This window comes from Podarcis pityusensis (genome assembly GCF_964106645.2).
Source record: "Podarcis pityusensis genome assembly, chromosome: 10".
In the NCBI taxonomy this organism is placed as follows: Eukaryota; Metazoa; Chordata; class Lepidosauria; order Squamata; family Lacertidae; genus Podarcis; species Podarcis pityusensis.
Window position 1 is genome coordinate 46,579,021 of NC_138035.1, and position 23,037 is coordinate 46,602,057.

Genomic DNA, 23,037 nt, shown 5'->3' on the forward strand with positions numbered 1-23,037 from the left:
GACAGAGCCGTGGGAGCAGTCCTGCTGCAGAAAGACCCGCAGGGGGTTTGGAGGCCGGGAGCGTTTTACTCAAGGAAGCTCAGCAAGTCCGAACAGAACTACACCATCTGGGACAGGGAGTTGCTGGCCATTCATGCAGCGTTCAAAGCGTGGAGGCACTTCCTGATCGGCGCCAAGCACACGGTGCAGGTCTGCACGGACCACAAGAATCTAGAGCACTGGCGCACGGCACAGTTCCTGAACCAGAGGCAGATACGTTGGGCTGAGTTCTTTGCGAATTTCGACTTCCGAATAGAGTATGTCCCGGGGGACACCAACATCATGGCGGATGCTCTCTCCCGTAAGCCACAGTATCTGGAGGAGGCAACGCCAGCGGCCGCCATGCACATCTTCGCACCGACAGTGTGGGCGTGCGCGGCGGCAACAGTTGACCTGGATGCGGTGCGACGAGCGTTGCAGGATGACTCCTTCGCGCAAGCAAAGATGGCAGAGGTGCACAGGGGCACGGCAGCGACCGACGAGTTCCAGCTGCGAGATGGTTTGCTCATCCGTAAAGGGGCCATCTACGTGCCGGGAGACGAACTTCGCGCCAAGGTACTGCAGCAGCTGCACGACGCGCCCACTGCCGGGCACTTTGGCAAGGAGAAGACGGTGGAATTAGTAGCCAGAGACTTCTGGTGGCCCGGAATGAGAGGGGAAGTCGCGGACTACGTGGCGAGGTGTGACACCTGCCAGAGGGCCAAACCAGTGCACAGACCGCCGGCCGGACTGCTGGAACCGCTGCAAACTCCGTTCGAGCCATGGGAGAGAGTGGCCCTGGACTTTGTCACAGATCTGCCCAGCTCGAGGGGCAAGACGGCTGTGCTGGTGGTGGTGGATTTGTTCTCCAAGATGGCACATTTCATTCCGTGTGCGAAGGTGGCCACGGCAGAACAAACCGCCAAACTGTTCATAGACCACGTGTTCAAGGTTCACGGTCTGCCGCGGTCTATTCTGTCCGACCGAGGGCGACAGTTCATCTCAAACTTCTGGCAGAGGCTGATGGGCTTCCTGAACGTCAAGATCAACCTGGCGTCGGCTAGACACCCGCAGACCAACGGGCAAGCGGAGCGGGTCAATGCCATCATGCAGCAGTACCTGAGATGTTATGCGAATCAACAGCCTGCGACGTGGGTGGATTACCTGCCTCTCGCCGAGTTCGCCTACAACAACACGAAGCACGTGTCCACGGGGGTCACGCCGTTCTTCGCCAACAACGGGAGGCACCCTAGAACCTTCCCGGGACTGGAAAGAATGGGGGAGGGGGAGCAGCAGACAGCAGATGCGTTCGCGTCGGAGTTGCAGGAGGTCCACGATCAGCTGCGGCGGCACCTGGAGCTGGCTAAACACGCATACAAGGTACAAGCGGACAAACACAGAAGGGTTGGCGAAGAGATCCATGTGGGAGACTGGGTCTGGTTAGCAGCCCACGCAGTGCCGGCCAGGTCGTTGGCGAAGAAGAAACTAGGGCATAAACAACTGGGGCCCTACCAAGTCGACGAACAGGTCAACCCGGTGGCTTTCAGGCTGGCTCTTCCGGAGGGTTCCAGAATGCATCCGGTGTTCCACAGATCGGTGCTCACTCCCTACAAGGCACCTCACAGGTTTCAGGAACCAGGAACGGCACCGGGTCCGCTCCGAGAGAGAACCGGGCAAGGGGGGGTGGCACAGGAGGAGCGCATCAACGAAGTCACGGAGATTTTGGACTCCAGATGGGGGGAAGAGGGGGTAGAATACCTTCTCGCCAAGGAGGGCACCCCGGCCAGTGCCAACAGCTGGGTGCCGGGCTACGCTTTAGACGAACCTCTGCTCAAAGAAGAGTTTCATGCCCTCTTCCCACATAGGCCAATGCCAGCAGACTTTTTCGACGACTGGCTTTTCACGCCCACGCTTTCAGCCAGCACGTTCTGGGGGTTCGACTCGGACGAGGAACCGACACGAGACGCCCGTTCCCCAGAGGGGTCACCCTCGGGATCTGCTTCAGAACCCTCGTATTGGTGGGATGATCGACCAGAGGAGCAGTTCCGCAGAAGGTGGCTGGAGGGTCCAGGACGAGCAACGTCTCCAGAAGGCAACGAGGGAGAGACGGACATGGACGTTTTCGGGGACGACCCGGGTTTCGAGCACGGCGGCACAGAGATGGAAGCGGAGGTGACCGTCGTCAACGAGAGCAGGGAGGAAGAACCGGAAGACTTCGGATGGCGGCCCGCCACGGGAAGCGAACTGTATCTGACATTCGTCCCCCTGACACGGCAGCACCCAGATCCCGCACCGGAAGGAGGGGAGGGGGGAAGAGGGGGCTTCGAGGGGGGGATGGATGTCAGGGGTTCGGGAGCGGAGGCAAGGGCAAGGGAGGAAACAGAGAGCGAGGGAGAGGAGGCAGAAGAAAAGATGAGTGATGACGACGACCCGAGATCTCCGAGTCTTTCCAGTGAATCAGAAGATTCACAGAAAGGAGCACCAGTGGCCAGGGCAAGGGGGGAGTCTAGGGGGACACCCCAGGAAGATAGAGCCAGAGGGGACTCAGAGGGGAGCAGTTGGAAATCAGGACCAGCGTCACCGCCAGAGAGCAGGGAAGAGGAAGGGCGCCAGGGATCAAGCGCTGGCAGCTCACAACAGGGGGGAGGGCACGAGTCAGGAGTGGCCACACCTCCATCGGGGAGCGAAGAAACGGTCAGACGGAAGGTGGAAGGTTGGGCGCGCGTGCCAAGCTCAAATGCACAGGAAGGTGGCGCAGTAGGCAGCCCGGAAAGGGAGCCAGGTCCTAAAGCCCGCCGAAAGGAGGGAGAAGAGTCAGGGGGGTCAGCGTCAGAGGAATCCCGGAAGGAAGAGACCCCGGGGGGCAGAGGGACCCAGAGAAGAACAGTCAGGCGGAAAAGGTGGAGCAAGGCTAGGATATTAAGTTGGTGTACAAGGGGCGGAGACTCAGATGGAGCTTCGCCGATCTAACCATGAGACGTAGAGTTGCACGCAGCAGCTTGAGAATGGAAACTGTAACTCAATAAAGACTTTTATTTAATGATCGCTGGCTAGCGTGATCCTCTGTGAGCTAGGATCTGGAAGCAGCTCTGACACCAACCATAACAGAAATATCAATTATTAGCATCTCTTCTATCTGAATATCTTTCTCAAGGAACTCCAGTTGCAATGTACAGGAATAAATTCAATAGAGAACAAGCAAATGTACAGATATAGTTGTAGAAAGCTTGGTAAAATACACACACATAGTACACTACATGAGAACCAAAATTCTAATAATATGCCACTTCTATGCAAAATATATAAGCATGCTTCAAAGCACTACCAGATGTCAAGGTTAAAACCTTACAACATGTTAAGATATATTTTTCATACCTGGGACAAGTACAGGAATATGCTGTGTGAGAGCCCCAGGCAAGACATTGACCAACTCTGTTAGCATGTTAAAACAACACTGACGAGTCTTCACACTCTTCTCCTTCATCTGTTTGTGCAAGGCTTTAACAATGTTGGGAACCTGTAATTATTATATACTTGTTACAATGTTCAGCAGTTAGCACTTTTTATATATACAACCCGACAGGTTTTGTGTGATTCTTAAGTAAATATGAGGACCACGGACATTCAGACAGAAGTAAGCTTTTGGCACTTTGTAGAAAGCCCAGCAGATTTCAAAAATAGCAAAGATGCTTAAAAGTAGCACAAACAAGTATCTGCTCACATAATGGGGTTTCTCCTTCCTCCCCCCCCAAACAGATTTTTTGGGCACAAAGGGGGCTTGTGGGGGGAGACAGAAATTCTATGTCGCATTATGAAAGCAGGCAGTCACCACTCGGCATCAAAAGTGGTCGACAGCAGCACAATTCCAAAAGCTCTAGATTGTAAAGACAGATTATAAAACTCCTAAACTTTCTAAAACACGTTGCTTTGAGGGAAAGGTGCAAATTAATGTTTCCCCCTTTCTCACGTTTATCCAGAGCAAACAATATGGCCTTTTATTTTACAAAATATCAATGTTTTATCCACCAACCTGACTCTGAAGCATTGTTAAAGGAGTCTCTCCTTGTTCCATGGCATCAGGATCACAGAGCCAACTCTGCACAGGACGCGTTTGTTTTAAAAGAGAGAGATATGCATGGAAAACATCTGCTTTTACGTTTTCCTCTCGTTCCTTGAATCTAGCAATTAAAGCAGGGGACACCGTCTTGTAGAACTCTGGTAACATTTCATGTCGCGTACTGACTACAGCGTCCAAGCATTTCGCAGCTGCACGTCTAACTTTCCAGCTCATGTCATCATCATCACTGTATTCATCATCGCTCCCTTTTGGGGTGGGGAGGAAATAAAAGGTTTCTGTGTTATATATAAAATCATAACTAAAGCCCATAGCCTAGAGATCACTTTGTATTTTATTATTTGGGTATTAATACAAATACAAACAAAGCATACAAGCAACACTAGGCAAATCAATGACTATCAATCTGACAATCACTGCTCTCAGGTAAACCTCATTAAAAGGAATGGATTTTTCTTGGAACATTCACTTCACTGAACATTTCACATCATTCCCCCATTAGTTATAAGTGCCAGTTTGCAATTTACAATTTACAAAATTTGGTTACTCCCTGCTGGCCTCCAACAGTAAGAGGCAAATTACTTTCACAAAGACTGGGCTGGAGTGTCCTTTTCTAACAAAGCTCTGCCATTACACTATGAAAACATTTCATTTAGAATGCTGCACTAATAACTGTATGTGCTATCTTAAGATACTTGAATATTTCAATCTTCACACAAGTTCACCTTGATCATCATCATCTCCACCATCAGCATCCATAGCATTCTCATCTTCATCTTCATCATCATAATTGTAGTTGGGATCATATGTAAGGTACTTAAGACAAATGTTTATAATGGTAGTTACATGAGGATAAACTTCTTTAGGACATCTGCATAATAAGCATAACATTAATTAGGAATCTACTGAAAATAAAGCATCACTCAGTATTGCTATATGATTGAACTGGGTCTATCAGCAAAACTGTATAGAACAATGGTAAAGTAATATATAATAAGTGGTTCTCTCTGGCCAAGCTAGTGAAGAATAAATATTTTCAGGATAAAATGGGAGGGCAGGGCTTCTGGGTGGCAATCCCAAGAGAACCAGAGTAATCTGGGGAAAGTGACCCAAATGAATTATTCTGTGCTTATCAATGAATCACACGAATTTCTTATGTGCTGATTTTGGCACAGTCAGCGCTACTTCCCAAGCCAAGTCCCAAGCAAAGCCAGTGCACAATGTGCCATCTCTTCTCAATGCCCTTTCTAGGGCAACTGCCTCTCATTTAGAGATGTACATGGCGGTAACATCTAACCCCAAAAGGGCTGGAATCTGGATGTTTAGATGCCTATTCCCACTCCGCTACAAAGCAACAGAAGCAACTGGAGGAAGGGGCAGAAGAGGAAGAGTGGCAGTGCAATGCAGGATTCTGATTCCGAGGTAATCCCCACATACTATTCTAAATTACATGGAAGATCATATTTAGCAAAGTATTCCTGTGCAGATGTTTTCATCACATATTAGACAGAATCAGACTCTGCACATGTTCACTGCAACTGATGCTTTGGGGAAACGCTACTTTGTAGCATTGGCACATCAGAAGGCCTAGGTTTAGCTATATCTATGTATCCTGTGAAGTGGTGATTTGAACGGAAACTTTTAAGAATCCACTTCTCAATAGCTGCATTATTTATGCTAGGGAGATGTTAGTTGCATTAAAGTCAAAGATAGCAATGCAATCAGTAAAAAATTAATTTCTACCAATGACACTCAAAATATTATGCAATTTAACAATTTAAGGGTTTCCACCATGTTTAACCAGAGCCTCTTCTCAGTGCCTCTAAAGCTTGCTTTCAACTTATTTCATACTGTTAAGTGAACCAGGAAAAAACAAGAGCACCTATTACCACCTTACCTCCTAACAAAAGATTCAAATGCTTGAATGCAATATTCTCGAAGCTCATCATCATCTACATTACAGAATTTTACTACCAAAGGGATAATTTTTTCCAGGTATTCACCTGACAACAGAAAACAGAAACAGTCATTCATGGGGAACATTTAACATTTCATGTGAAAAATAGGAAGATTTCAATAATATGCAAATTTATTTACCTATTCTATGACCTGCTTGCCTACTGATGGCAGCAATACACTGTATATAGGTCCTTGTTGTTGACATGGAATCATTTTTAGAAAGCTCTGTCAACAGATGCTCAATGAGGTCAACAAACACTATGTTTCCACAACTCATAACAAGATGACCAAGAGCAATGATGGTTCTTTTTCTCACAGCAAGCCTTGGACTAGTCAGCTGAGGAAGCAGGCATGTCAGAATAGAAGGATGGAAGTTAACGAGCAATCCTCCTTGCCTTAAAACAGACAAAAATTAAGTTAGAATAAAACAAATTTCATTGTCCGGGCTTTTCCATTTTTTAATTAATTAATTAATGGAATTTGTAAGCAACTTAATCATAAAAACCTCTAAGTGGTTTACATAAAATAAAGTATAGACTGAAATTATCAATAAAGGTCAAGAGTTACAAACTAACATATATATCACATCAGCAGTTAAGAAAATATGCATTATAAAATCAAATTACATATTGAAATATATCTCAACAGCTAGATAGGCTTGCCTTAGCAAAAATGTTTTTAGCAAGCACCATAAACAGTACAGGAAAGGGACCTGCCTAAAGTCAATGGTGAAGGGAGCATAGGTTCTGCCAAACTAAAAAGCATACTTCCTACAAGTGCAGCATGAACATTATGTGGCACTTGTAAAAGTGCCAATTCTGTAGACATCTGTAAGGTAAGGCAATCCTTCTAGTATACTGGTCCCAAGCTGTAACGACTTTCTATACTAGTAGTAACACCTTCAATTTGGTCTCGAACAAATTGGCAGCAAGCATAGATTTCTGAGTAACAGTGCAATATGTTGACATGATCTTACTCCAGGTTTCCCCCTAAATTTACACCTCAAAGCTTTTCCCTAAGTATCTCTTAGCTGTCTTTTCTCTATCCAAAATATCAAAAAGCTCTCTCAATTATTGAATATGGAAGCAATAATTAATGCAAATTCAGCTTCAGCATTACATTTATTATGCATTTAACAACTCTGCACTCATTCAGCTTCATTAACATTCTCTTCAATAAAAAGTTTCCAGACATTTGACCTGCATATGAACATTACACAACTTTTTAAAGGAATTATTGTTTACAATTTTTAACATTGGTTACATTTTTAACATGCATGTTTACCTGCTTAACATATCAGCCATGATGTCTAAGGCCTCTAACTGAACAGACACATCCTCTTGCTTGGCGATAGCGCTGGTAAGACGCCCAGTGATCTTTTTACAAACATTAGCTGCTAATGCAGAACCTAGAAATAGGGAAACACCATAATAACATTTTGTCAGCATATATATGCTATTTCACAAGACATGTAACAAACCTGGTATGAACCTGAGCCATTTTCAAAACAAGTGTGGGTTATCTAGTGATAGATTTATTAGAACCAATTATTGTGGGTAGCAGTGTTAGTTTGTGTTGCAGCAAAAACAACTAACAGTCTTGCGGCATCGTAGGGACTAACAAATTTAGTATGACAAACTTTCATGGAGTAGAGTCCACTTCATTCTGATTACTGCCTAGTAATCTGAACTCTGGTAATGCAGGAAAAAACACACACATGCATACACCATAATCCAGTAAGAGCAATCCATGAGTAAAGCCCTCCCTGCATTCCTGATCATGGCTCAAATTTCACTGAGGATTATTTAGAAGCAGTATATTAGAAGAAACTAGCTAGTAAAGCAGAACAGCTGCATATATAAAGACTTCTATTACTGTTTTACAAGTGAGAATTTCAATAAAGTGTTGAACTCTTGGTTGCTTCTGTTGAGGATATTCCATTCCATTTCCATCCCCTCCCAGTTTTGTTTAATTTTTCTGTGAGCAATCTGTGCCCACTTAACATGTACAGTTATCACTGGTCTGTAACAATCATAACCATAATAATAAATTACTTGTACCCCGCCCATCTGACAGGGTTGCCCCAGTCCAGCCACTCTAGGGGGCTTCCAACAGAATATAACAGAACACAGCAAAACATTACAAACTTTCCAATACAGGGCCACCTTCAGGTGTCTACGGAAAGTTGTGTAATTGTTTATCTCTTTGACATCTGATGGGAGGGTGTTCAACAGTGCAAGTGCCACTACTGAAAAGGCACTCTTAATTTTTCTCTCAGTATTTTTTATACTTCTGTAAAACTTGCCCCCCACCAAAAGTGTGTTTGTGCTACATAAACAATAGCATTTGCACCTTAAGATTATATAAAGGGAACACAGTTATTGTAAAAGTCAAAGTAAGGTACTTTCTCGAGCTTTTAATTTGTAATTTGAACTTCATTGTATGTGTTTCTTTCACAGACAACACTAATTACACAGAAACTCAGTAGTAGAACTCCTTTCCTAATATAGTATAGGAAATTGACTGACCAACTAGCAAAATCAGGATCCCAAACTGAAGGCCATTAAAAATAGAATCAGGTTGAATTGTGGATTTTTGCAGTTTGGATTCAATATGTTCTATTTATTTCCATTATTTTCATTTTTCTGAAAGTACTGTCACAAGTAGTCTGAGATTAAAACCAGACTGAACGACTCTTTTCCTTGAGGTGAAGATTCATATTTAATTTAAGTGGTGAAATTTAAAACACTAGTTTCAGCGTTAGCCACAACAGGAGGTGAATTACCCCCAGAAAAAATGTTTGTACCTTAAAACTTAGAAATATTTTTGTATAATTCTTGGTATGATCAATAGCTAGCATTAACAAGAGCCGGTAAGCAGCAGAAGAGGATCAGGATGAATCAAAGCGGCCAAGAAGAACCTTCAGTTGGACAGAGTGGAATGAGGTACAAAGTTGCTGACCCAGAGGCCCACTGAATTACTGTAGACTGCCATCCTTGTGAAGCTTCAAATGTTACATAGCGAAAGCATCAATTACACCACACAACCTTAATGGGGGAAATTAACTACGACTGTAGCACAGTCTGCACATTTTCAGGCATAAATCCTGGGCCATGCTGCACAACATAATGGTGTTACAGAATACCATACACAGAACCTTAACCAAAGACCATACTATGTCCACCAGCTTTAGTTCTTGAACTCCTCTTGTCTCTTCTCCAAACATAAATACCCCAGCTAAAAATCAGAACACAATAAGAACATCTAAGGGCAAAGATGACATCAGAAAAATCTTTTATCTCCAAGGTAAGTAAATCTTAGTGTTAGCTAGAATTTAACTGAATCCAATTTCATTAATCAATATCAAACTAGAAGAGAAATGACTAAATATAGAGAAGTAGTAGAAATTACCACTGGAAGCAGGAGGAAGTTCTCCAATGACTGTTTTAAGGCCAATGCTTGAAATATCACGTAGCTGCTCTTTATCAGAGAGCATGTTAGTACAGAGGGTATCTACAATTGTCTCCACTTGGTATTCTTTCACTTTACTCACCAGGGGCCCAAGGCTGTAACGAAACCAAAACAGCATTTAATACACTTTAAAAACTGATTCATCACATCTAAAATGTTAGAAATTCACTTACCTGTACACTCGTACCTTGGTTGCCGAATGCCTTGGAACTCGTACGTTTCGGCTCCTGAACAATCGAAAACTGGAAATGAGTGTTCCGGTTTTCGAATGATTTTCGGAAGCTGAACATCTGGCGCGGTTTCTGATTGGCTGCAGGATGCTCCTGCAGCCAATCGGAAGCCGCGTCTCGATTTTCGAACAGTTCCGGGAGTCGAATGCACAGACAGGTCAATCTATGGTAACCCGCATTCAGGCGAATATAGTTTTATAAAACATCCTGGGACATTTTCAAAGTTGGCAACTAATGCCACATTTACAGGATGTATATGGAACAATTTATTGGAACTTAGCTCCGTTACTCAAAAAAGTGTTTAGAATACATGATAAACATGCAACACCAGATGGTGCTGGAGAGTAAAAAAAATTCTTTGTGATTTTCCATAGCATTTTTGTTGTTGTTGTTGTTACAACAATTTAATTTCTGCGTTATTAATAGTGGTTTTCCCTATGTGCAGATCCACCCCAGGCCCCCAAAACCCATGGGCAATTTTGATAGGTCAATCATCCAACAGCAGATTTCAGGAGAGGTTCCCCCCCCCCCACTTTGCACATGTGGTTTGATTTCAGGTGCTGCTGATAAACGTGCCAGCAAACCCCCCTTTCAGAATGGAGCCACATTTTTACCTGTCCCATACCTGATATCATACATTATGTCTGATGCAGGTCAAGTGGGTGTGGCTTCGCCAAAATGGCCTCAGAGATCAACTGGAGAAGCCTGTTGGGGCTAATTAAGTCTACAGGTCAGGGGTTCCCCACCGCGGTATTAACATCACAAATACAGAGTGATAATCAACTAACATATTTTGTGACATGTCCAAACCAGTTACTAACAATTTCAGTAGGTTATTTCAAGCTGCACTTTCACATCAGGAAAATGTAAGTTAATAATGAATTTTAAATTCATGTCCGTTATCCATGACACAACTATCCAGCTTTTAAATATATCTAAACCAAACACTATCTCCTTTGTTATACAATTATATGTAGACTAGCTAATTAGTAATTACAGGGACCGTTCCAATATTAAGTGATCATCCACTCCACCTTTGGTCTTCAAACAGATGGGAAGGTGTGAAATACAGATATCTGCAGATATTTATAAAAATATGAAATGTGTAGAAAGCGTGAATACTATCTTTTTTGCTTTGAGAGTCAACTAATGAAATTGACCAGCAGGAGTTTCAGAAGGAACAGCAATATTTCACTGACTAATATTCACAGTACCAAAACTGTAATCAAATAGGAAACAAGAATATGATCTATCTCCATTATACTCTGCTGGTGATCTTCTCAGGGGCATCAAAGATGCATTTTATGGAGACAAAATGCTGGACTAGACAAACAAAGCAATTCTTATATGCTCAATATAGAATCAAGTCAATGCATAAGAATTTAAAAACTCTAATCACAGACACATACATACCATTTGACTGCTAAATTTTGTACTTCACCATTTTTATCTTCCAGCAACTTCAGAATCATTTTCACAACCTTCCTTTCACTATCATCATCTAACTTGATAGAATCTTTCTGTAGTTCAGTCATCAAGTCATTTGTTGCCATAAACCTATACAAAAGAAAAGGCAATTCAATTTGTATACTATAGCTTTACAGCACAATCTACGTTAATGTTTTCCACGATCCATATTCAAATGGGCTTACATTCAAAACCATATCAAGTGTATACATTTGACTTGCAACTTGCACAGGGGTTACATTCTGGGGATGGCACATAAAGCCAAAATTGCAGTGTTAAAACAACTGACCCATGCAAGCATCCTTACCTTCCCAAAGCCCGCACCAAAGCAGGTCTCCCCCTGCCCCCCGCCAATGCAAGGAAGAGCTTTTAGCTCTCTGCCTTACATACTTGGTTCTGGAAAAGCTTTGTGTAGCAAGAACTTCTCAGAGCCCCAAAAGCAAGGCAGAGAGTTTAATTTAATTTGTGCGGTGTCAGCTGGCTGATCACCAACTATGTAAAGCTGTGATTGCGGAAATTAAATGTACACAAATGACAACTCGACTGTATTCCCATCCCCCAAAGTTCACTAATGGCAGATGACTTTTGCAGATTTCCCCTTCTCACTGCAGCCACTTGTGTCCCCGACAAACCCTGATCCAAAAGGCTGAGAGGCCTTCCAGAAAGGCATGAAAGGTGGTGCAGGGGGACTTGCAGCAGGAAGGGGAAAATCAGTAAAAATCACCTCTCCTACTCTTACATTATAGTGGATGCTTCCACTGAATCAAAATCCATTCCATAAACAGAATGGTAGCATTAGATGTCATTCATAACTAATAAGCAACATGCTACTTTTGAATAGTAGAATATTAGGGTGCAAATATTTTAATAGTAGTTTTCATAGTATCTCTATGAAAACTACTATATCTCTTTTAATAAATTTGTAATATTTTATTACATTGAAGAAGTTATCATATGCAATATCTTTATGCTATAACATAGATCGGTTCTAGAGCACAGTTCAAAGGCACATATTGTAACAACTTTACTAACACTAAGCAAGTTTGGAAGGGTGACACCGCAGAACTCTATACCCACCCTGAGACCTGTAAGTATTAGGCAGTATACAAATTTTAATGAAATAATGAAAATAAAATAATAAGCCTAATGAAATGCAGATTATAAATGTAATAAATAACAGCTGCACAGAAAATTGGAAACAACTTTATACTATGTCATGAACAAAAGATTGTTATTGTTTCTGTGGTTTTTATTAATGGAGACTTGGTCAATAAATATTACACAGGGGTCTTCTGTTTCCCTCAACACTCACTAGCCTGGCCACCCCTGTACAGCAGGAGTAGCCAACACGGTTCTTCCAAATGTTCTAAACTACAACTCCCACCAGCCCAGACAGCATGGTGATTTGTCAGGGATGGTGGGAGTTCCAAACCATAATGTCTGGAAAGCACTGTGTCAGCTACCACTGCTGGTGCGTGCTTTTTGCTCTTTTGTCTTAAGACAGATACTTTTGTTCTTAAATGATGACAGCTACTGAAGCACTATACTGTTTTTTATACATCTTAGCATAGCACCTGTCTGAAGTTTTGCAGGTAGGTAAAGAAAACACCAGTAGCTGGCTTCTGCTTGTCGGGTTTTGTTTTATGGATATGGCTTTAACACAACACTTCTCAAAGGGCAGGAGAGGATGGCAAGTGTAGTGAGAAGATTCAAAGAAACATTTAAACATTTCAGTGTAGTGTTATATAGTTTTTTAAGTTGAAGAATATGAATAGATGTTGTTGCTATATTTTCAAAATGAGAGCAAGAGCATCAAGTGATCCTGCAAGCTCTTACCTCTCATCGCATTGGTATACATACTTAAGGTCAGTGCTTTTTTTCTAAAAAAAAGTTTGACTCAAGAAAACCACCATTTTAAAGTTAAAATCTGGAAAAATAAATACAGTAAATGGACAAAAGTACAGATTCACAAAATGTTTAGGGGTATGTGTACCCCTCCGTACCCTCTGAAAAAAAGCACTGCTTAAGGTACGTATGTAAGAGGCTCGTTTATAATTATAGTGGTACCTCGGGTCACAAACTTGTTCTGGAGGACCATTCTTAACCTGAAACTGTTCTTAACATTAGCGTGCTTTCGCTAATGGGGCCTCCCGCTGCCACCAGCTCACAATTCCCGTTCTCATTCTGGAGCAAACTTCTCAACCCGAGGTACTACTTCCGGGGTAGTGGAGCTTGTAACCCGAAGTGTTTGTAACCACTGTATATTTTGGAAATGATTCATGTTCTTATGTAGCTGCATTGTTTTATACTTTATGGATGCCCATGATCATATTATAAAGTAGTTATGTTCTATGTTATAAATGTTCTATGTTATAAATGAAGCAAAGCTAGGAGTTGCTTCTTTTTGTTTCCCAATGTATTTCTTATCAATAAAATTTTTTGTGTGGCACAAGCAAATTTTTATTCTGAAAGTGTAGCCCAGAGAAGAGTTTGTGAACCACTGCTTTAACATATTCATTGCAGTTTAATACAGTGACCAGCCATAAAGAAATTAAGTCCAATGATGGGGAAACCTGCCAGGGATGAGTTGGAGTCCAACATCATCTAGAGTGTTACAGGTTTCCAACCCCGGTATTAGTCAAAATGTATGATACAACTACCTCTCTTTTAAATCAGAACCAGTGAAGGCGGTGAAGGTCCTGTGTGAGTGTCTGGAGGCGGTTGGAGGATGGATGGCGGCTAACAGATTGAGGTTGAATCCTGACAAGACAGAAGTACTGTTTTTGGGGGACAGGAGACGGGCAGGTGTGGAGGATTCCCTGGTCCTGAATGGGACAGCTAGACTGGTGCCTGGGGGCGGCCGCCGAGACCATATAACACCGGTCTTGAAAGACCTACATTGGCTCCCAGTACGTTTCCGAGAACAATTCAAAGTGTTGGTGCTGACCTTTAAAGCCCTAAACGGCCTCGGTCCAGTATACCTGAAGGAGCGTGTCCACCCCCATCGTTATGCCCGGACACTGAGGTCCAGCACCGAGGGCCTTTTGGTGGTTCCCTCCCTGCGAGAAGCCAAGTTACAGGGACCCAGGCAGAGGGCCTTCTCGGTAGTGGCGCCCGCCCTGTGGAACGCCCTTCCAGCAGATGTCAAAGCGATAAACAACTACCTGACATTCAGAAGACATCTTAAGGCAGCCCTGTTCAGGGAAGTTTTTAACGTGTGATATTTTACTGTATTTTTGGTTTCTATGGAAGCCTCCCAGGGTGGCTGGGGAGGCCCAGCCAGATGGGCGGGGTATAAATAATAAATTATTATTATTATTATTATTATTATTATTATTATTATTATTACAAATCCAGAAAATAATTAAACAGCATCAACAGTGGAAGGAAGGCAGATGCAGTGTGCCACTCAGTTATTTAAGCAATAAATAAATGGCAAGGCTGAATATATCTTGAAAAACCTATCACCTGCTGGTTCTATATCCATAATACCAAGCAAGGGCAGGAATTTTGGCCACAAATATGCATTACTGAGTGCAAAACCACAAAACACATTAACTGCAAGTACAAAATGGCCATTCACATTTTAAGAATTAGATTAATTCTTCAGTATACCCATTTATATGCACATATGCGCCCCAACTGTGACAACAGTAAGAGATGTATTCTAAATAGATAGAAATCAGTGTAATGTGGAAAAAAGGCTCAATAAACAGAGCCACCAATCCAAATAATTATTCACCACTTGCTTTTCCTGGACACATTTCAAGGTCTGAGCCCTAAAATATTTACAAAATATTGTTGAAACTTTAAAGCTGATTATAATAGGGGATTTGCAATTTCTCATACTTTTACTCATTTTAAATTTATTAAAAATGTTGAAGTGTAATTCGACAGTGAAAACTAAGAGATGATCGATAACAATTTGTATTAAGTCATCTTGCGTGTATCTTCAATGCACACAGTAAATTACTTGAAACTTCTTTCAAAGATATAGAATGCTTTCGTAGTATTAAAAATGTGGTTCTGCAGCATTTATGGAAAACTGTAACAAACCTAGCTCCTGCCTTCAAAGCTTCGTTTTTAAAAAGAAATCATGGAAAAAAGATGGCTCCATCATGCTGCTACACCTAGTACCACATGCCCCAGAGATGTACTGGAAACTCTGCAATCAATTACCAGCCCAAACATCATGATGTTTAGGAACTGAGTGAAGACTTTTTAAGAAGGCTTTCCCTGAGGTGTGACGATATCAGGTTTTCAACATGGCAATATATCACCAGCTGAACATCACAATATATCACAATGTCTGAAATGAGGATGGAATTATGTAGAGGGAAAAGCCTGATCATTTATGGAATATTGATTGTACATCTGAAGAAATGCTTTATAGTTTTTAGAGTTTGTAGGAATGATTATATTGCTTTAGAGTTTGAATAAATGGCTTTATTGTCTTTTAAGAAAAGTACTTTTAATATTTTACTTCATTTTTATATTCTTGTGCACTGCTTCAATTGTTTCCGGCTGTAGTGGTAATGGGTACAGAAAGTCCTCAATGTTCTCTTTCCTGGTCAATAGGAGTACAGTTTGAGCAAATGCCAAAGGTATGATCTTGAATGATTGCTACCTGTACCTCTTGACTCCAGTGAATAAAAGAAGCTGTTGGGATAAATGGTATTACATTTTCTCTCCCTCACATGTACAGGAAAATGCAAAACGTCCCACAGCAGCTTAGTGCATAGGTAAAACACATGCCATGTGAGATCATGCGTTTCTCTGCTCCCACTTGTGTGAAAATACCCGCCTTCTACTCTTTTTGAAATTAATCAAGACACATTACTTTTACACTAATGTAACATACTAACCATAGGTAGCATTAATCAAAGATCACAAATAGCTTCAAACTCCAGCTTGAAAATGAACGTGATTATTTAGCATTACCATTTGTACAAAAATAAAGCTGCTGCATTGTAGCAAGCTCTGAAAAGGAAAGGGTGGGGAGAGAGGAAGGTGTGTTTGAGCCCATGGGTACGCTTCTGGTCCTCCATTCAAAGTTAGGAACTCTGAAATAAGTATGTGAGGGGGGGCTTAGAAAAGTAGTGGTGGTGGGATTAGAATAGGTCTCCCCAACTTTCCCAATTTCTTCCAGACCTTCACATGCAACTAGGCCAGAACCACAAACCAATTACACAAAGAAGGATTTTTCTGACTGACATGAGGGCTGAAAAGGAAGCAGATGAAAGGCATACAAGAAGTTTAAAATACAGAGGAATATATGAACAGGTGAGCTGCACATTAATGAAGGAGCTCACAATGGCAAGTCAAATTATGGTGGAGTGACATCTTCAGAGAGTGCCTCTAACTAGCTCATATATGGTTCATTTTCAAGAGTGGATCAGCACTCATTCTGAGTAACGCAAAACAAAATCAAACTAGTATGAAGATGTGACAAGTAACTTGGTTCATTAAACTGATGCAGGTGCAATACTTCTAATACCTTAACCAAACCATACAGAATCAGGGTTGGGCCACAGGATTTTGCAATGTCTTACTGCCCTTCACAGGTGAATTCATGTTTCTATATTACCACACTTACAACTACATGAAACATGACAAATTCTTATACAGGAACAATATCTATGTAGTAAAAAATATGCAAAATGCATGTATGTGAATACCTTTTCTGCTACGCACATACATACATACATGTAAGACTACCACATGTATATCAAAGTACATTCTCTAAAGGAATTTTATAATACTAAGATCATCTTTGACAAGGAATGTGAAACCACAAGAAGTTTGAGCCAATACTAAACTCTTGTCAAAAGTACTGCATGTACTGAAAAATACTATTTCAAAGGATCAACTATATTGCCTGATTAAGAATGTTTGTGTTCAATTTAATTCCACCTATGACATTATGGATAAAAATTAAAACCATTTTGTTGGCCACATTCTTATTACTGTTATTTACTAATGAGGAATGAAAGGAAGCATGCTCTACCACACCAAAGAGAAAAACCAGTGTGTCTGCAACATTTTATCCATCTTCTGTAATATAAACTGGGTGTAAAAAAACCAAATCACTATACTGTATAACAAATAACTAAAACAGAGCCAGTGTGTAAGCACAGAATCCAATGGGCCAATGCTGATGTTAAAAGTAATCCTTATGTACATCGCAATCTTCACAGCTTGATACTCTCTTCCCGTTTACTAGAAGTCCCAATGGTCAACAGCTTTTGTTCCAACTAAACCTGCTTTAAGGCTGCAAATACAGACTGCAGGGGAAAGAAGTCCACCTTACAAGGCAACACGGACGAGCATAATGGAAAGTACAAAATGCCGAGCAGCCTCCGGGGCGCGTAGGAAACAGCAAACTTGCGGGCAACTTTCCGAGGAAAAGCGATGCCCGTGCGGCCGCGCCAGGGCCTCCTGGTTCCCCTTCGCAGCCCTGCGGAGCACAAAAGCCACGAGCGGGGCTCGGCCTCCTCCTCCTCCTGCCCAACGGGCGCCAACCCAGGCCCGAGGCACGTTGGGTGCGGCAGGAGAACCGACGCGGCCGCGGTCTGGCCGGGGCAAGCCGGAAAAGGCCGAGGCGGCGGCGGAGTGGGGGGGGGGAGAGATCGGTGAGTCGGGGGTATGAGGGTGAGGAGGCTCCTCTTTGGCCTGGGCCGAGCCTGGAGCGGGCTACCTGAGAGGCCTTACCTGAAGTCCTTGTCGCTCGACGTCATTTTCTCCAGCAAGTTGGAGATGTGGTACGAGGCACTCGCCATGTTGATGGTCCCGGTGGGGGCCGCGTCTCGCCGGCTCCACGTCGCCCAGTGCTGTGTGTGGCGGCGGCGAAGGGTGGGACGGGGCGGGCCCTTGTCTGGCGAGAGAGCGCGGCGGAGGACGAGGCGGCGGCGGCGGCGACGGTTCCGCGCGGCGCTCTTCCCCGAGGCGGGGGTGGAACACGGCGAGGCGGGCGGGGGGCGGGGAGGATTAGCGCGCGCGCCGCACGGAGGTCAGAACCATCGCCTGGCACTCGCGCGCGGGAACAGTCAAAGGGAGGGCCGGGAGGAAGAGGGGGTGAGGAGGGAGGAGGAGGAGGAGGGAGGAAGAACGAGAGCGACCTCTCTCTTCTCTCAGGCGAATGGAGGAGGAGGAGGGCCCGACACCCGGCCGTCTGTTTGCCTCGCGCTCGAGGCCTAAGGTCAAAGTTCAAGGAGGCCCTCGCGCGAAAGGCGGGGGGGGGACTGCGCGCTCCACGTCGCTACTTCGCAGGCCCCGATTGGCTCCCCGAGGCAGCCGTGGGCGGGGCTGCTCCGCGTGACGCACGCACGCAGCGTCGGGCGAGTGCGCGCGCGGGGACGGTTAGTTGAGGAAGAGGGAAGGAAGGAAGCCTCGTTCGAAGGGTGAGAACCTCCTCCCCCTCCTCCCACAATGCAATGCTTTCTGGGCTTAGAATAGGACTCGGCAGCGAGCAGACGAAGCAGCCTGTAATATTGGTATGTGTAGGATAGCCCTGCGCGCGGAGAGATACACGCCAGGTTTCGGGGTTTCCCCCACACTCGTGGAGTCCAGAGGGGCGTTAGGAAGGTGCTCCTTGTCTACCCGCGAGCGCGTTCACCGCCACGCGGTTGGGTGAAATAGTACAAAGGATGCGTGTCGCTCAGCTCCCTCTCGGCTGGTCTCTCTCACACGTGCAAGTCCTTCTGCAACTTCTGGGGCCGCTTTCGATGGCGGCAGCCGCTCTTCTTAAAGTATGAAAAGTTGCACGTGGCAGGAGCTGCAATCCTCTGCCCGTTTATCTCAGAAGGAGGCCAGTCCTTGAGCTCAGGGTATGCTTCTCAGTAGAAATGTGTGTAGGGTTGCAGGTTTCTTTTGTTCAGGCTTCGGTTGTCCATTAAGTGTGCTGCATTGTGGTTTACTGTGATTCTCTTTACTATCTTCTATCTGCAAATTGCTGTCGTCCCCTCCCCCAAGGTGTCCTATAACAGGCTTCTGAATTCTAAGCTTGCAGAATCTTAACTGATCCCACTAAGGTTACTGTCCTAAACACACTTATGTAAGAATAAACTTACTTGACGTTGCTATAGCATGCTTCTGAGTAAGCATGCTTTTGCATGAGATTGGGGTATTGGGCTTCTCCAAGTCTGAAAACACAAAGACTTGGAAATAAGCAATCCATGGTGCCTGCCTCCATTTAGGAGTCTTGAGTAATCGCAGTCCTAAGCACACCTACCTTTGTGAACTCGGATCCAGTGAACCCTTGGTTCTTAGCTCTTGGAGTTGTATTTTCACTACATATATGGGTTTAAAAGTATGGGTAAAATGGGTGAAAAAGTGTGCTGGGCTAGATAGGGCTTTGGTCTGATCCAGGAGGCCTCTACTTAGGTCTTTTCAAAAGCAATTTGCTAATTTTGTTTTAAATTTGATTAGCACTATCATAGACAGCAGGGTTTCAAGTAGTTGCTCTCATAACTTTAGTAAACATTTCCTTACTGTACAGATAGTCATAAAGTTTGGATGTGTGGTTGTGTATAAAGAATGAGGATTTACCCTCCGTTTTGCTTTCCTTGTAGTCATAAGTCCAAAGATGTTCACTTAGAGCCTCTTTCCTGCAAGGAACTGTGCAGAAGTTGCTGGACTACAGTTCCCATTAACCCCAACTTTCAAGTGCAAGGAGCAGGGGTAATACCTGTTGTAGCCCAACAACATCTGAAAAGCACCATGTTGGCTACCCCTGGAGAGGTTCAGCTTGACTGGTGACAGCATCTAAGGATTCTTTATGGGGGATTTCCTGAAGAAAAGGACTTTGTAAATAGGGAAAGTTCCTCCTCTGTTCCTTAGACCTCAAGAACACCAACCTAGCTTTGTGGCACAGTCAAGAGTGGTTGAAACAACAATCACTACACCATTGTTTTACAACCATTTGCTTTCAGTGAAAGTGTTAAGCACACACATAATATTGCAATCTTTAGCACGTTTACTAGGAAGTAAGTCCTACTGAAAATAGTGCATTGTTTCCAAGTAGACTTACATAGTATTGCACTGCATATCTTTCAAATGAATTCAACAAGACCTAAAAATGCTTTAAATTGGACTGAATAGTGCCCGTTATATATCCCAGTGTGTGAAAGAGGGCCTTCTCAGTAGTGGTACCCGCCCTGTGGAACGCCCTCCCATCAGATGTCAAGGAACTAAACAATTGTCTGACTTTTAGAAGACATCTGAAGGCAGCCTTGTTTAGGGAAGTTTTTAATGTTTGATGTTCTATTGTACTTTTAAGTCTGTTGGGAGCCGCCCAGAGTGGCTGGGGAAACCCAGCCAGATGGGCAGGGTATAAAAATATTATTATTATTATTATTATTATTATTATTATTATTATCATCATCATCATTATCATTATTATTATGTTAACTGGGGTCCATTCTTGCTCATACCTAAATACTGGTTTCTGTAGGCTTAAAAGGCTTTCATCTGCATTATGCAGCCTCCAGCACAATTAATTATTGTGAAAACACTTGCCAGGGTTGTATTGGTACAAGCAGTATACTACAAGCAATGTCCTACTATGAGGTTTCATAAGGCACTCTCCTAATAACCTGAAATAAGATGTATGTGTATTTGTCCTGGCAAATAGCAAAAGGACAGGGATGAAGAAACAGGGATTGGAATGGAGCCCAGGAAGATGGTCTGAACAAAGTCACACCAGTGTGACTGGCTCACAAAAGAAAGTGGGTGATGTACTCATAAAGTTGGCTAAAACATTTCTCCCTAGGTCTGCTCAGGAGCCGTGTGAAGGAACCGCTGTTGCAACACCGGAAGCTGGGCGAGATGTCGGGAGTGTTGAGCACAACGCTGAGCAGCCTCAACAGCGACTCGTACTGCGAGTTCAGCATGTATCGGGACCAGCACTTCCAGGGAAGTCGTTACCTGCAAGAAAAGTCCCTGAAAAACTCCTGCACACTTTATGTGGGCAACCTCTCTTTCTACACCACAGAGGAACAAATTCATGAGCTCTTCTCCAAGTGTGGGGATGTCAAGCGCATAGTCATGGGGCTAGACAAAGTGAAGAAAACCCCCTGTGGCTTCTGCTTTGTGGAATACTACACAAGAGCAGAAGCAGAGCATTCTATGCGGTTCATCAATGGAACCCGTCTGGACGACCGCATCATCCGAACAGACTGGGATGCTGGGTTTAAGGAAGGGCGGCAGTATGGCCGTGGGAAAACAGGTGGCCAGGTACGAGATGAGTACCGAACAGACTACGATGTGGGCAGAGGGGGCTTTGGCAAGATTGTTCAGCAGCAGAAGACAAATCAGCAGTCAGTGATCTACTAATGGCTTTTTGGATTGGGTAATAAAAAATAATTTAAAGGGGGGGGGAAGCTATGTGAAAATGCAGCAATCACATTGCTATGTGCAAGGAGGCTAGGAAAAGAAGAAAAAAAAAGAAACCATGCACACAAAGCAGAGAATCTAGCACCATAACTCGGGAAAGAAAGAGGAACAACATCTTGCTAGTGACTTCAGTAGTTCTTAACTTTCTGTCAGTGCACAGCTTTACTTGCTGTGGGTATTTCTCCTTCCCATGAAGATTAACTTTACAGGCATCCTATTCATTTACTTTGAGTTAAATACAGTAAGATTTATTCCCACCTGCTAAGTAAATTCTTTCACAACTCTAGTTCTCTTATTCCCTACAACTGCTGTGCAGAGCTGCTAGTGAAGAGGCTGATTCCATTCTGTTGATGAACTCTATCCTTGCCTCAGATATTCCTCGTTGAATGTATGATACACTTTTCAGGGAAGATAAATCAACTTATTTGCCTAGCAAAAATTGCATCTGGTCATTAAAGAAAGGCCATTGTCTATAACATAGAGGTTAATTGATTGCAACTGAACAACTATGTTTCTGCTTTCCTATACATTTGGTTTCTGTTCCTGTAAGTTCCTGGGCGACAACTTTGTGACCATGGACATGTAGAACTCTCCCATAATGTGTACTAGGGGAGTCTGTTGCCCCATAAAGATGGTGAGTCCCAGCAGCCCCAGACACTGTGCCTTCTGCTTTCTTTCTTTTTAGTGTGGAGGTTTTCGGTCTCTGCTCTCTAATTCCCTGCTATCTGTATTAATTTGCATAGACCAGCTGTATTGTATGACCTTTATTGATTTGTACACCATGGTTTCAGGATGCAAGCATAGCACATACCATATTTTAATACACTGTTCCATCAGACTGCAGTAGAGGGGGAGAGAGAAAGCCACTCCACTGGCTTAGGTGAGAGACCAACTCAGTATGGCTCTTCTCCTTAAACTGTTCAATTTCAATGTGTTTTTAATAAGAACTTTGTAACTAAGCCTGTTTGCTTTTTCTCTCCCACTCCATCTCTTTTCCTTTTGTGCTTGGTCTTTTAGCATGTAAACCTTAGGGCAGGGACTGTGGGGGGGGAAATACGGTGATGGGCATTTTTATACACCCCAAAACTGCTTGCTATGTCAGCCCTACACGAGACTTACTGACTTATTTTGGTATATTATTTCAGTAAATATTATTCAAGATGGCAGCTGGTGGTACTTCAGTTATTCCATTGCAGGATTTTATTTTATTTTGTCCTACTACTGAAACTCGGATCTGTGATAGGCAACCACTTCCTCAGGATGTTCCCCCCTCCCCTGCTGTTCTGATTCAGATAGGGCTCTTTGTTAGCATGGATTGCCATGACTATATGTTGCCAGATATTTGACATCTGCATAAGAACTTTATAGGGCTCAAACTTTATAGGGCTCGAACACATACCTGGAAGGAGGGGATGGCGGGCTAGA

General features: G+C 43.5%; 2 protein-coding genes across 4 annotated transcripts in view; one reads left to right on the forward strand and one right to left on the reverse strand.

Moving 5' to 3' along the window:
* Positions 1-18,120, reverse strand: part of CAND1 (cullin associated and neddylation dissociated 1) — a 34,771-nt gene extending 16,651 nt beyond the window's left edge. The window contains exons 1-9 of the mRNA XM_081022287.1: positions 17,932-18,120; positions 11,167-11,310; positions 9,464-9,618; positions 7,337-7,460; positions 6,191-6,447; positions 5,991-6,096; positions 4,819-4,964; positions 4,049-4,341; positions 3,394-3,535 (exon numbers count right to left, since the gene is read on the reverse strand). Of these exons, the coding sequence (XP_080878413.1) occupies positions 3,394-3,535; positions 4,049-4,341; positions 4,819-4,964; positions 5,991-6,096; positions 6,191-6,447; positions 7,337-7,460; positions 9,464-9,618; positions 11,167-11,310; positions 17,932-17,999 (1,435 nt within the window). The 5' untranslated portion in view covers positions 18,000-18,120. The remainder of the gene's footprint in view (positions 1-3,393; positions 3,536-4,048; positions 4,342-4,818; positions 4,965-5,990; positions 6,097-6,190; positions 6,448-7,336; positions 7,461-9,463; positions 9,619-11,166; positions 11,311-17,931) is intronic.
* A 356-nt stretch (positions 18,121-18,476) lies between these two features.
* LOC308486071 (nuclear cap-binding protein subunit 2) lies at positions 18,477-22,778 on the forward strand. 3 transcript variants are annotated; one of them, XM_081022428.1, is made up of 2 exons: positions 18,477-18,620; positions 20,990-22,778. In XM_081022428.1, exon 2 carries the CDS (start codon positions 21,046-21,048, stop codon positions 21,550-21,552), a length of 507 nt encoding a protein of 168 aa, XP_080878554.1. In that variant the 5' UTR covers positions 18,477-18,620; positions 20,990-21,045; the 3' UTR covers positions 21,553-22,778. The 3 variants fall into 3 exon arrangements, with proteins under 3 accessions (XP_080878554.1, XP_080878553.1, XP_080878555.1); XM_081022427.1 differs by having other exon boundaries at positions 18,560-18,713; XM_081022429.1 differs by lacking the exon at positions 18,477-18,620 and adding an exon at positions 18,821-19,046.
* The last annotated feature ends 259 nt before the right edge of the window (positions 22,779-23,037 follow it).

What these genes read in the sequence shown, in the direction of transcription:
- LOC308486071 (XM_081022428.1), top strand. Translation starts at nt 21,046, where the DNA reads ATGTCGGGAGTGTTGAGCACAACGCTGAGCAGCCTCAACAGCGACTCG.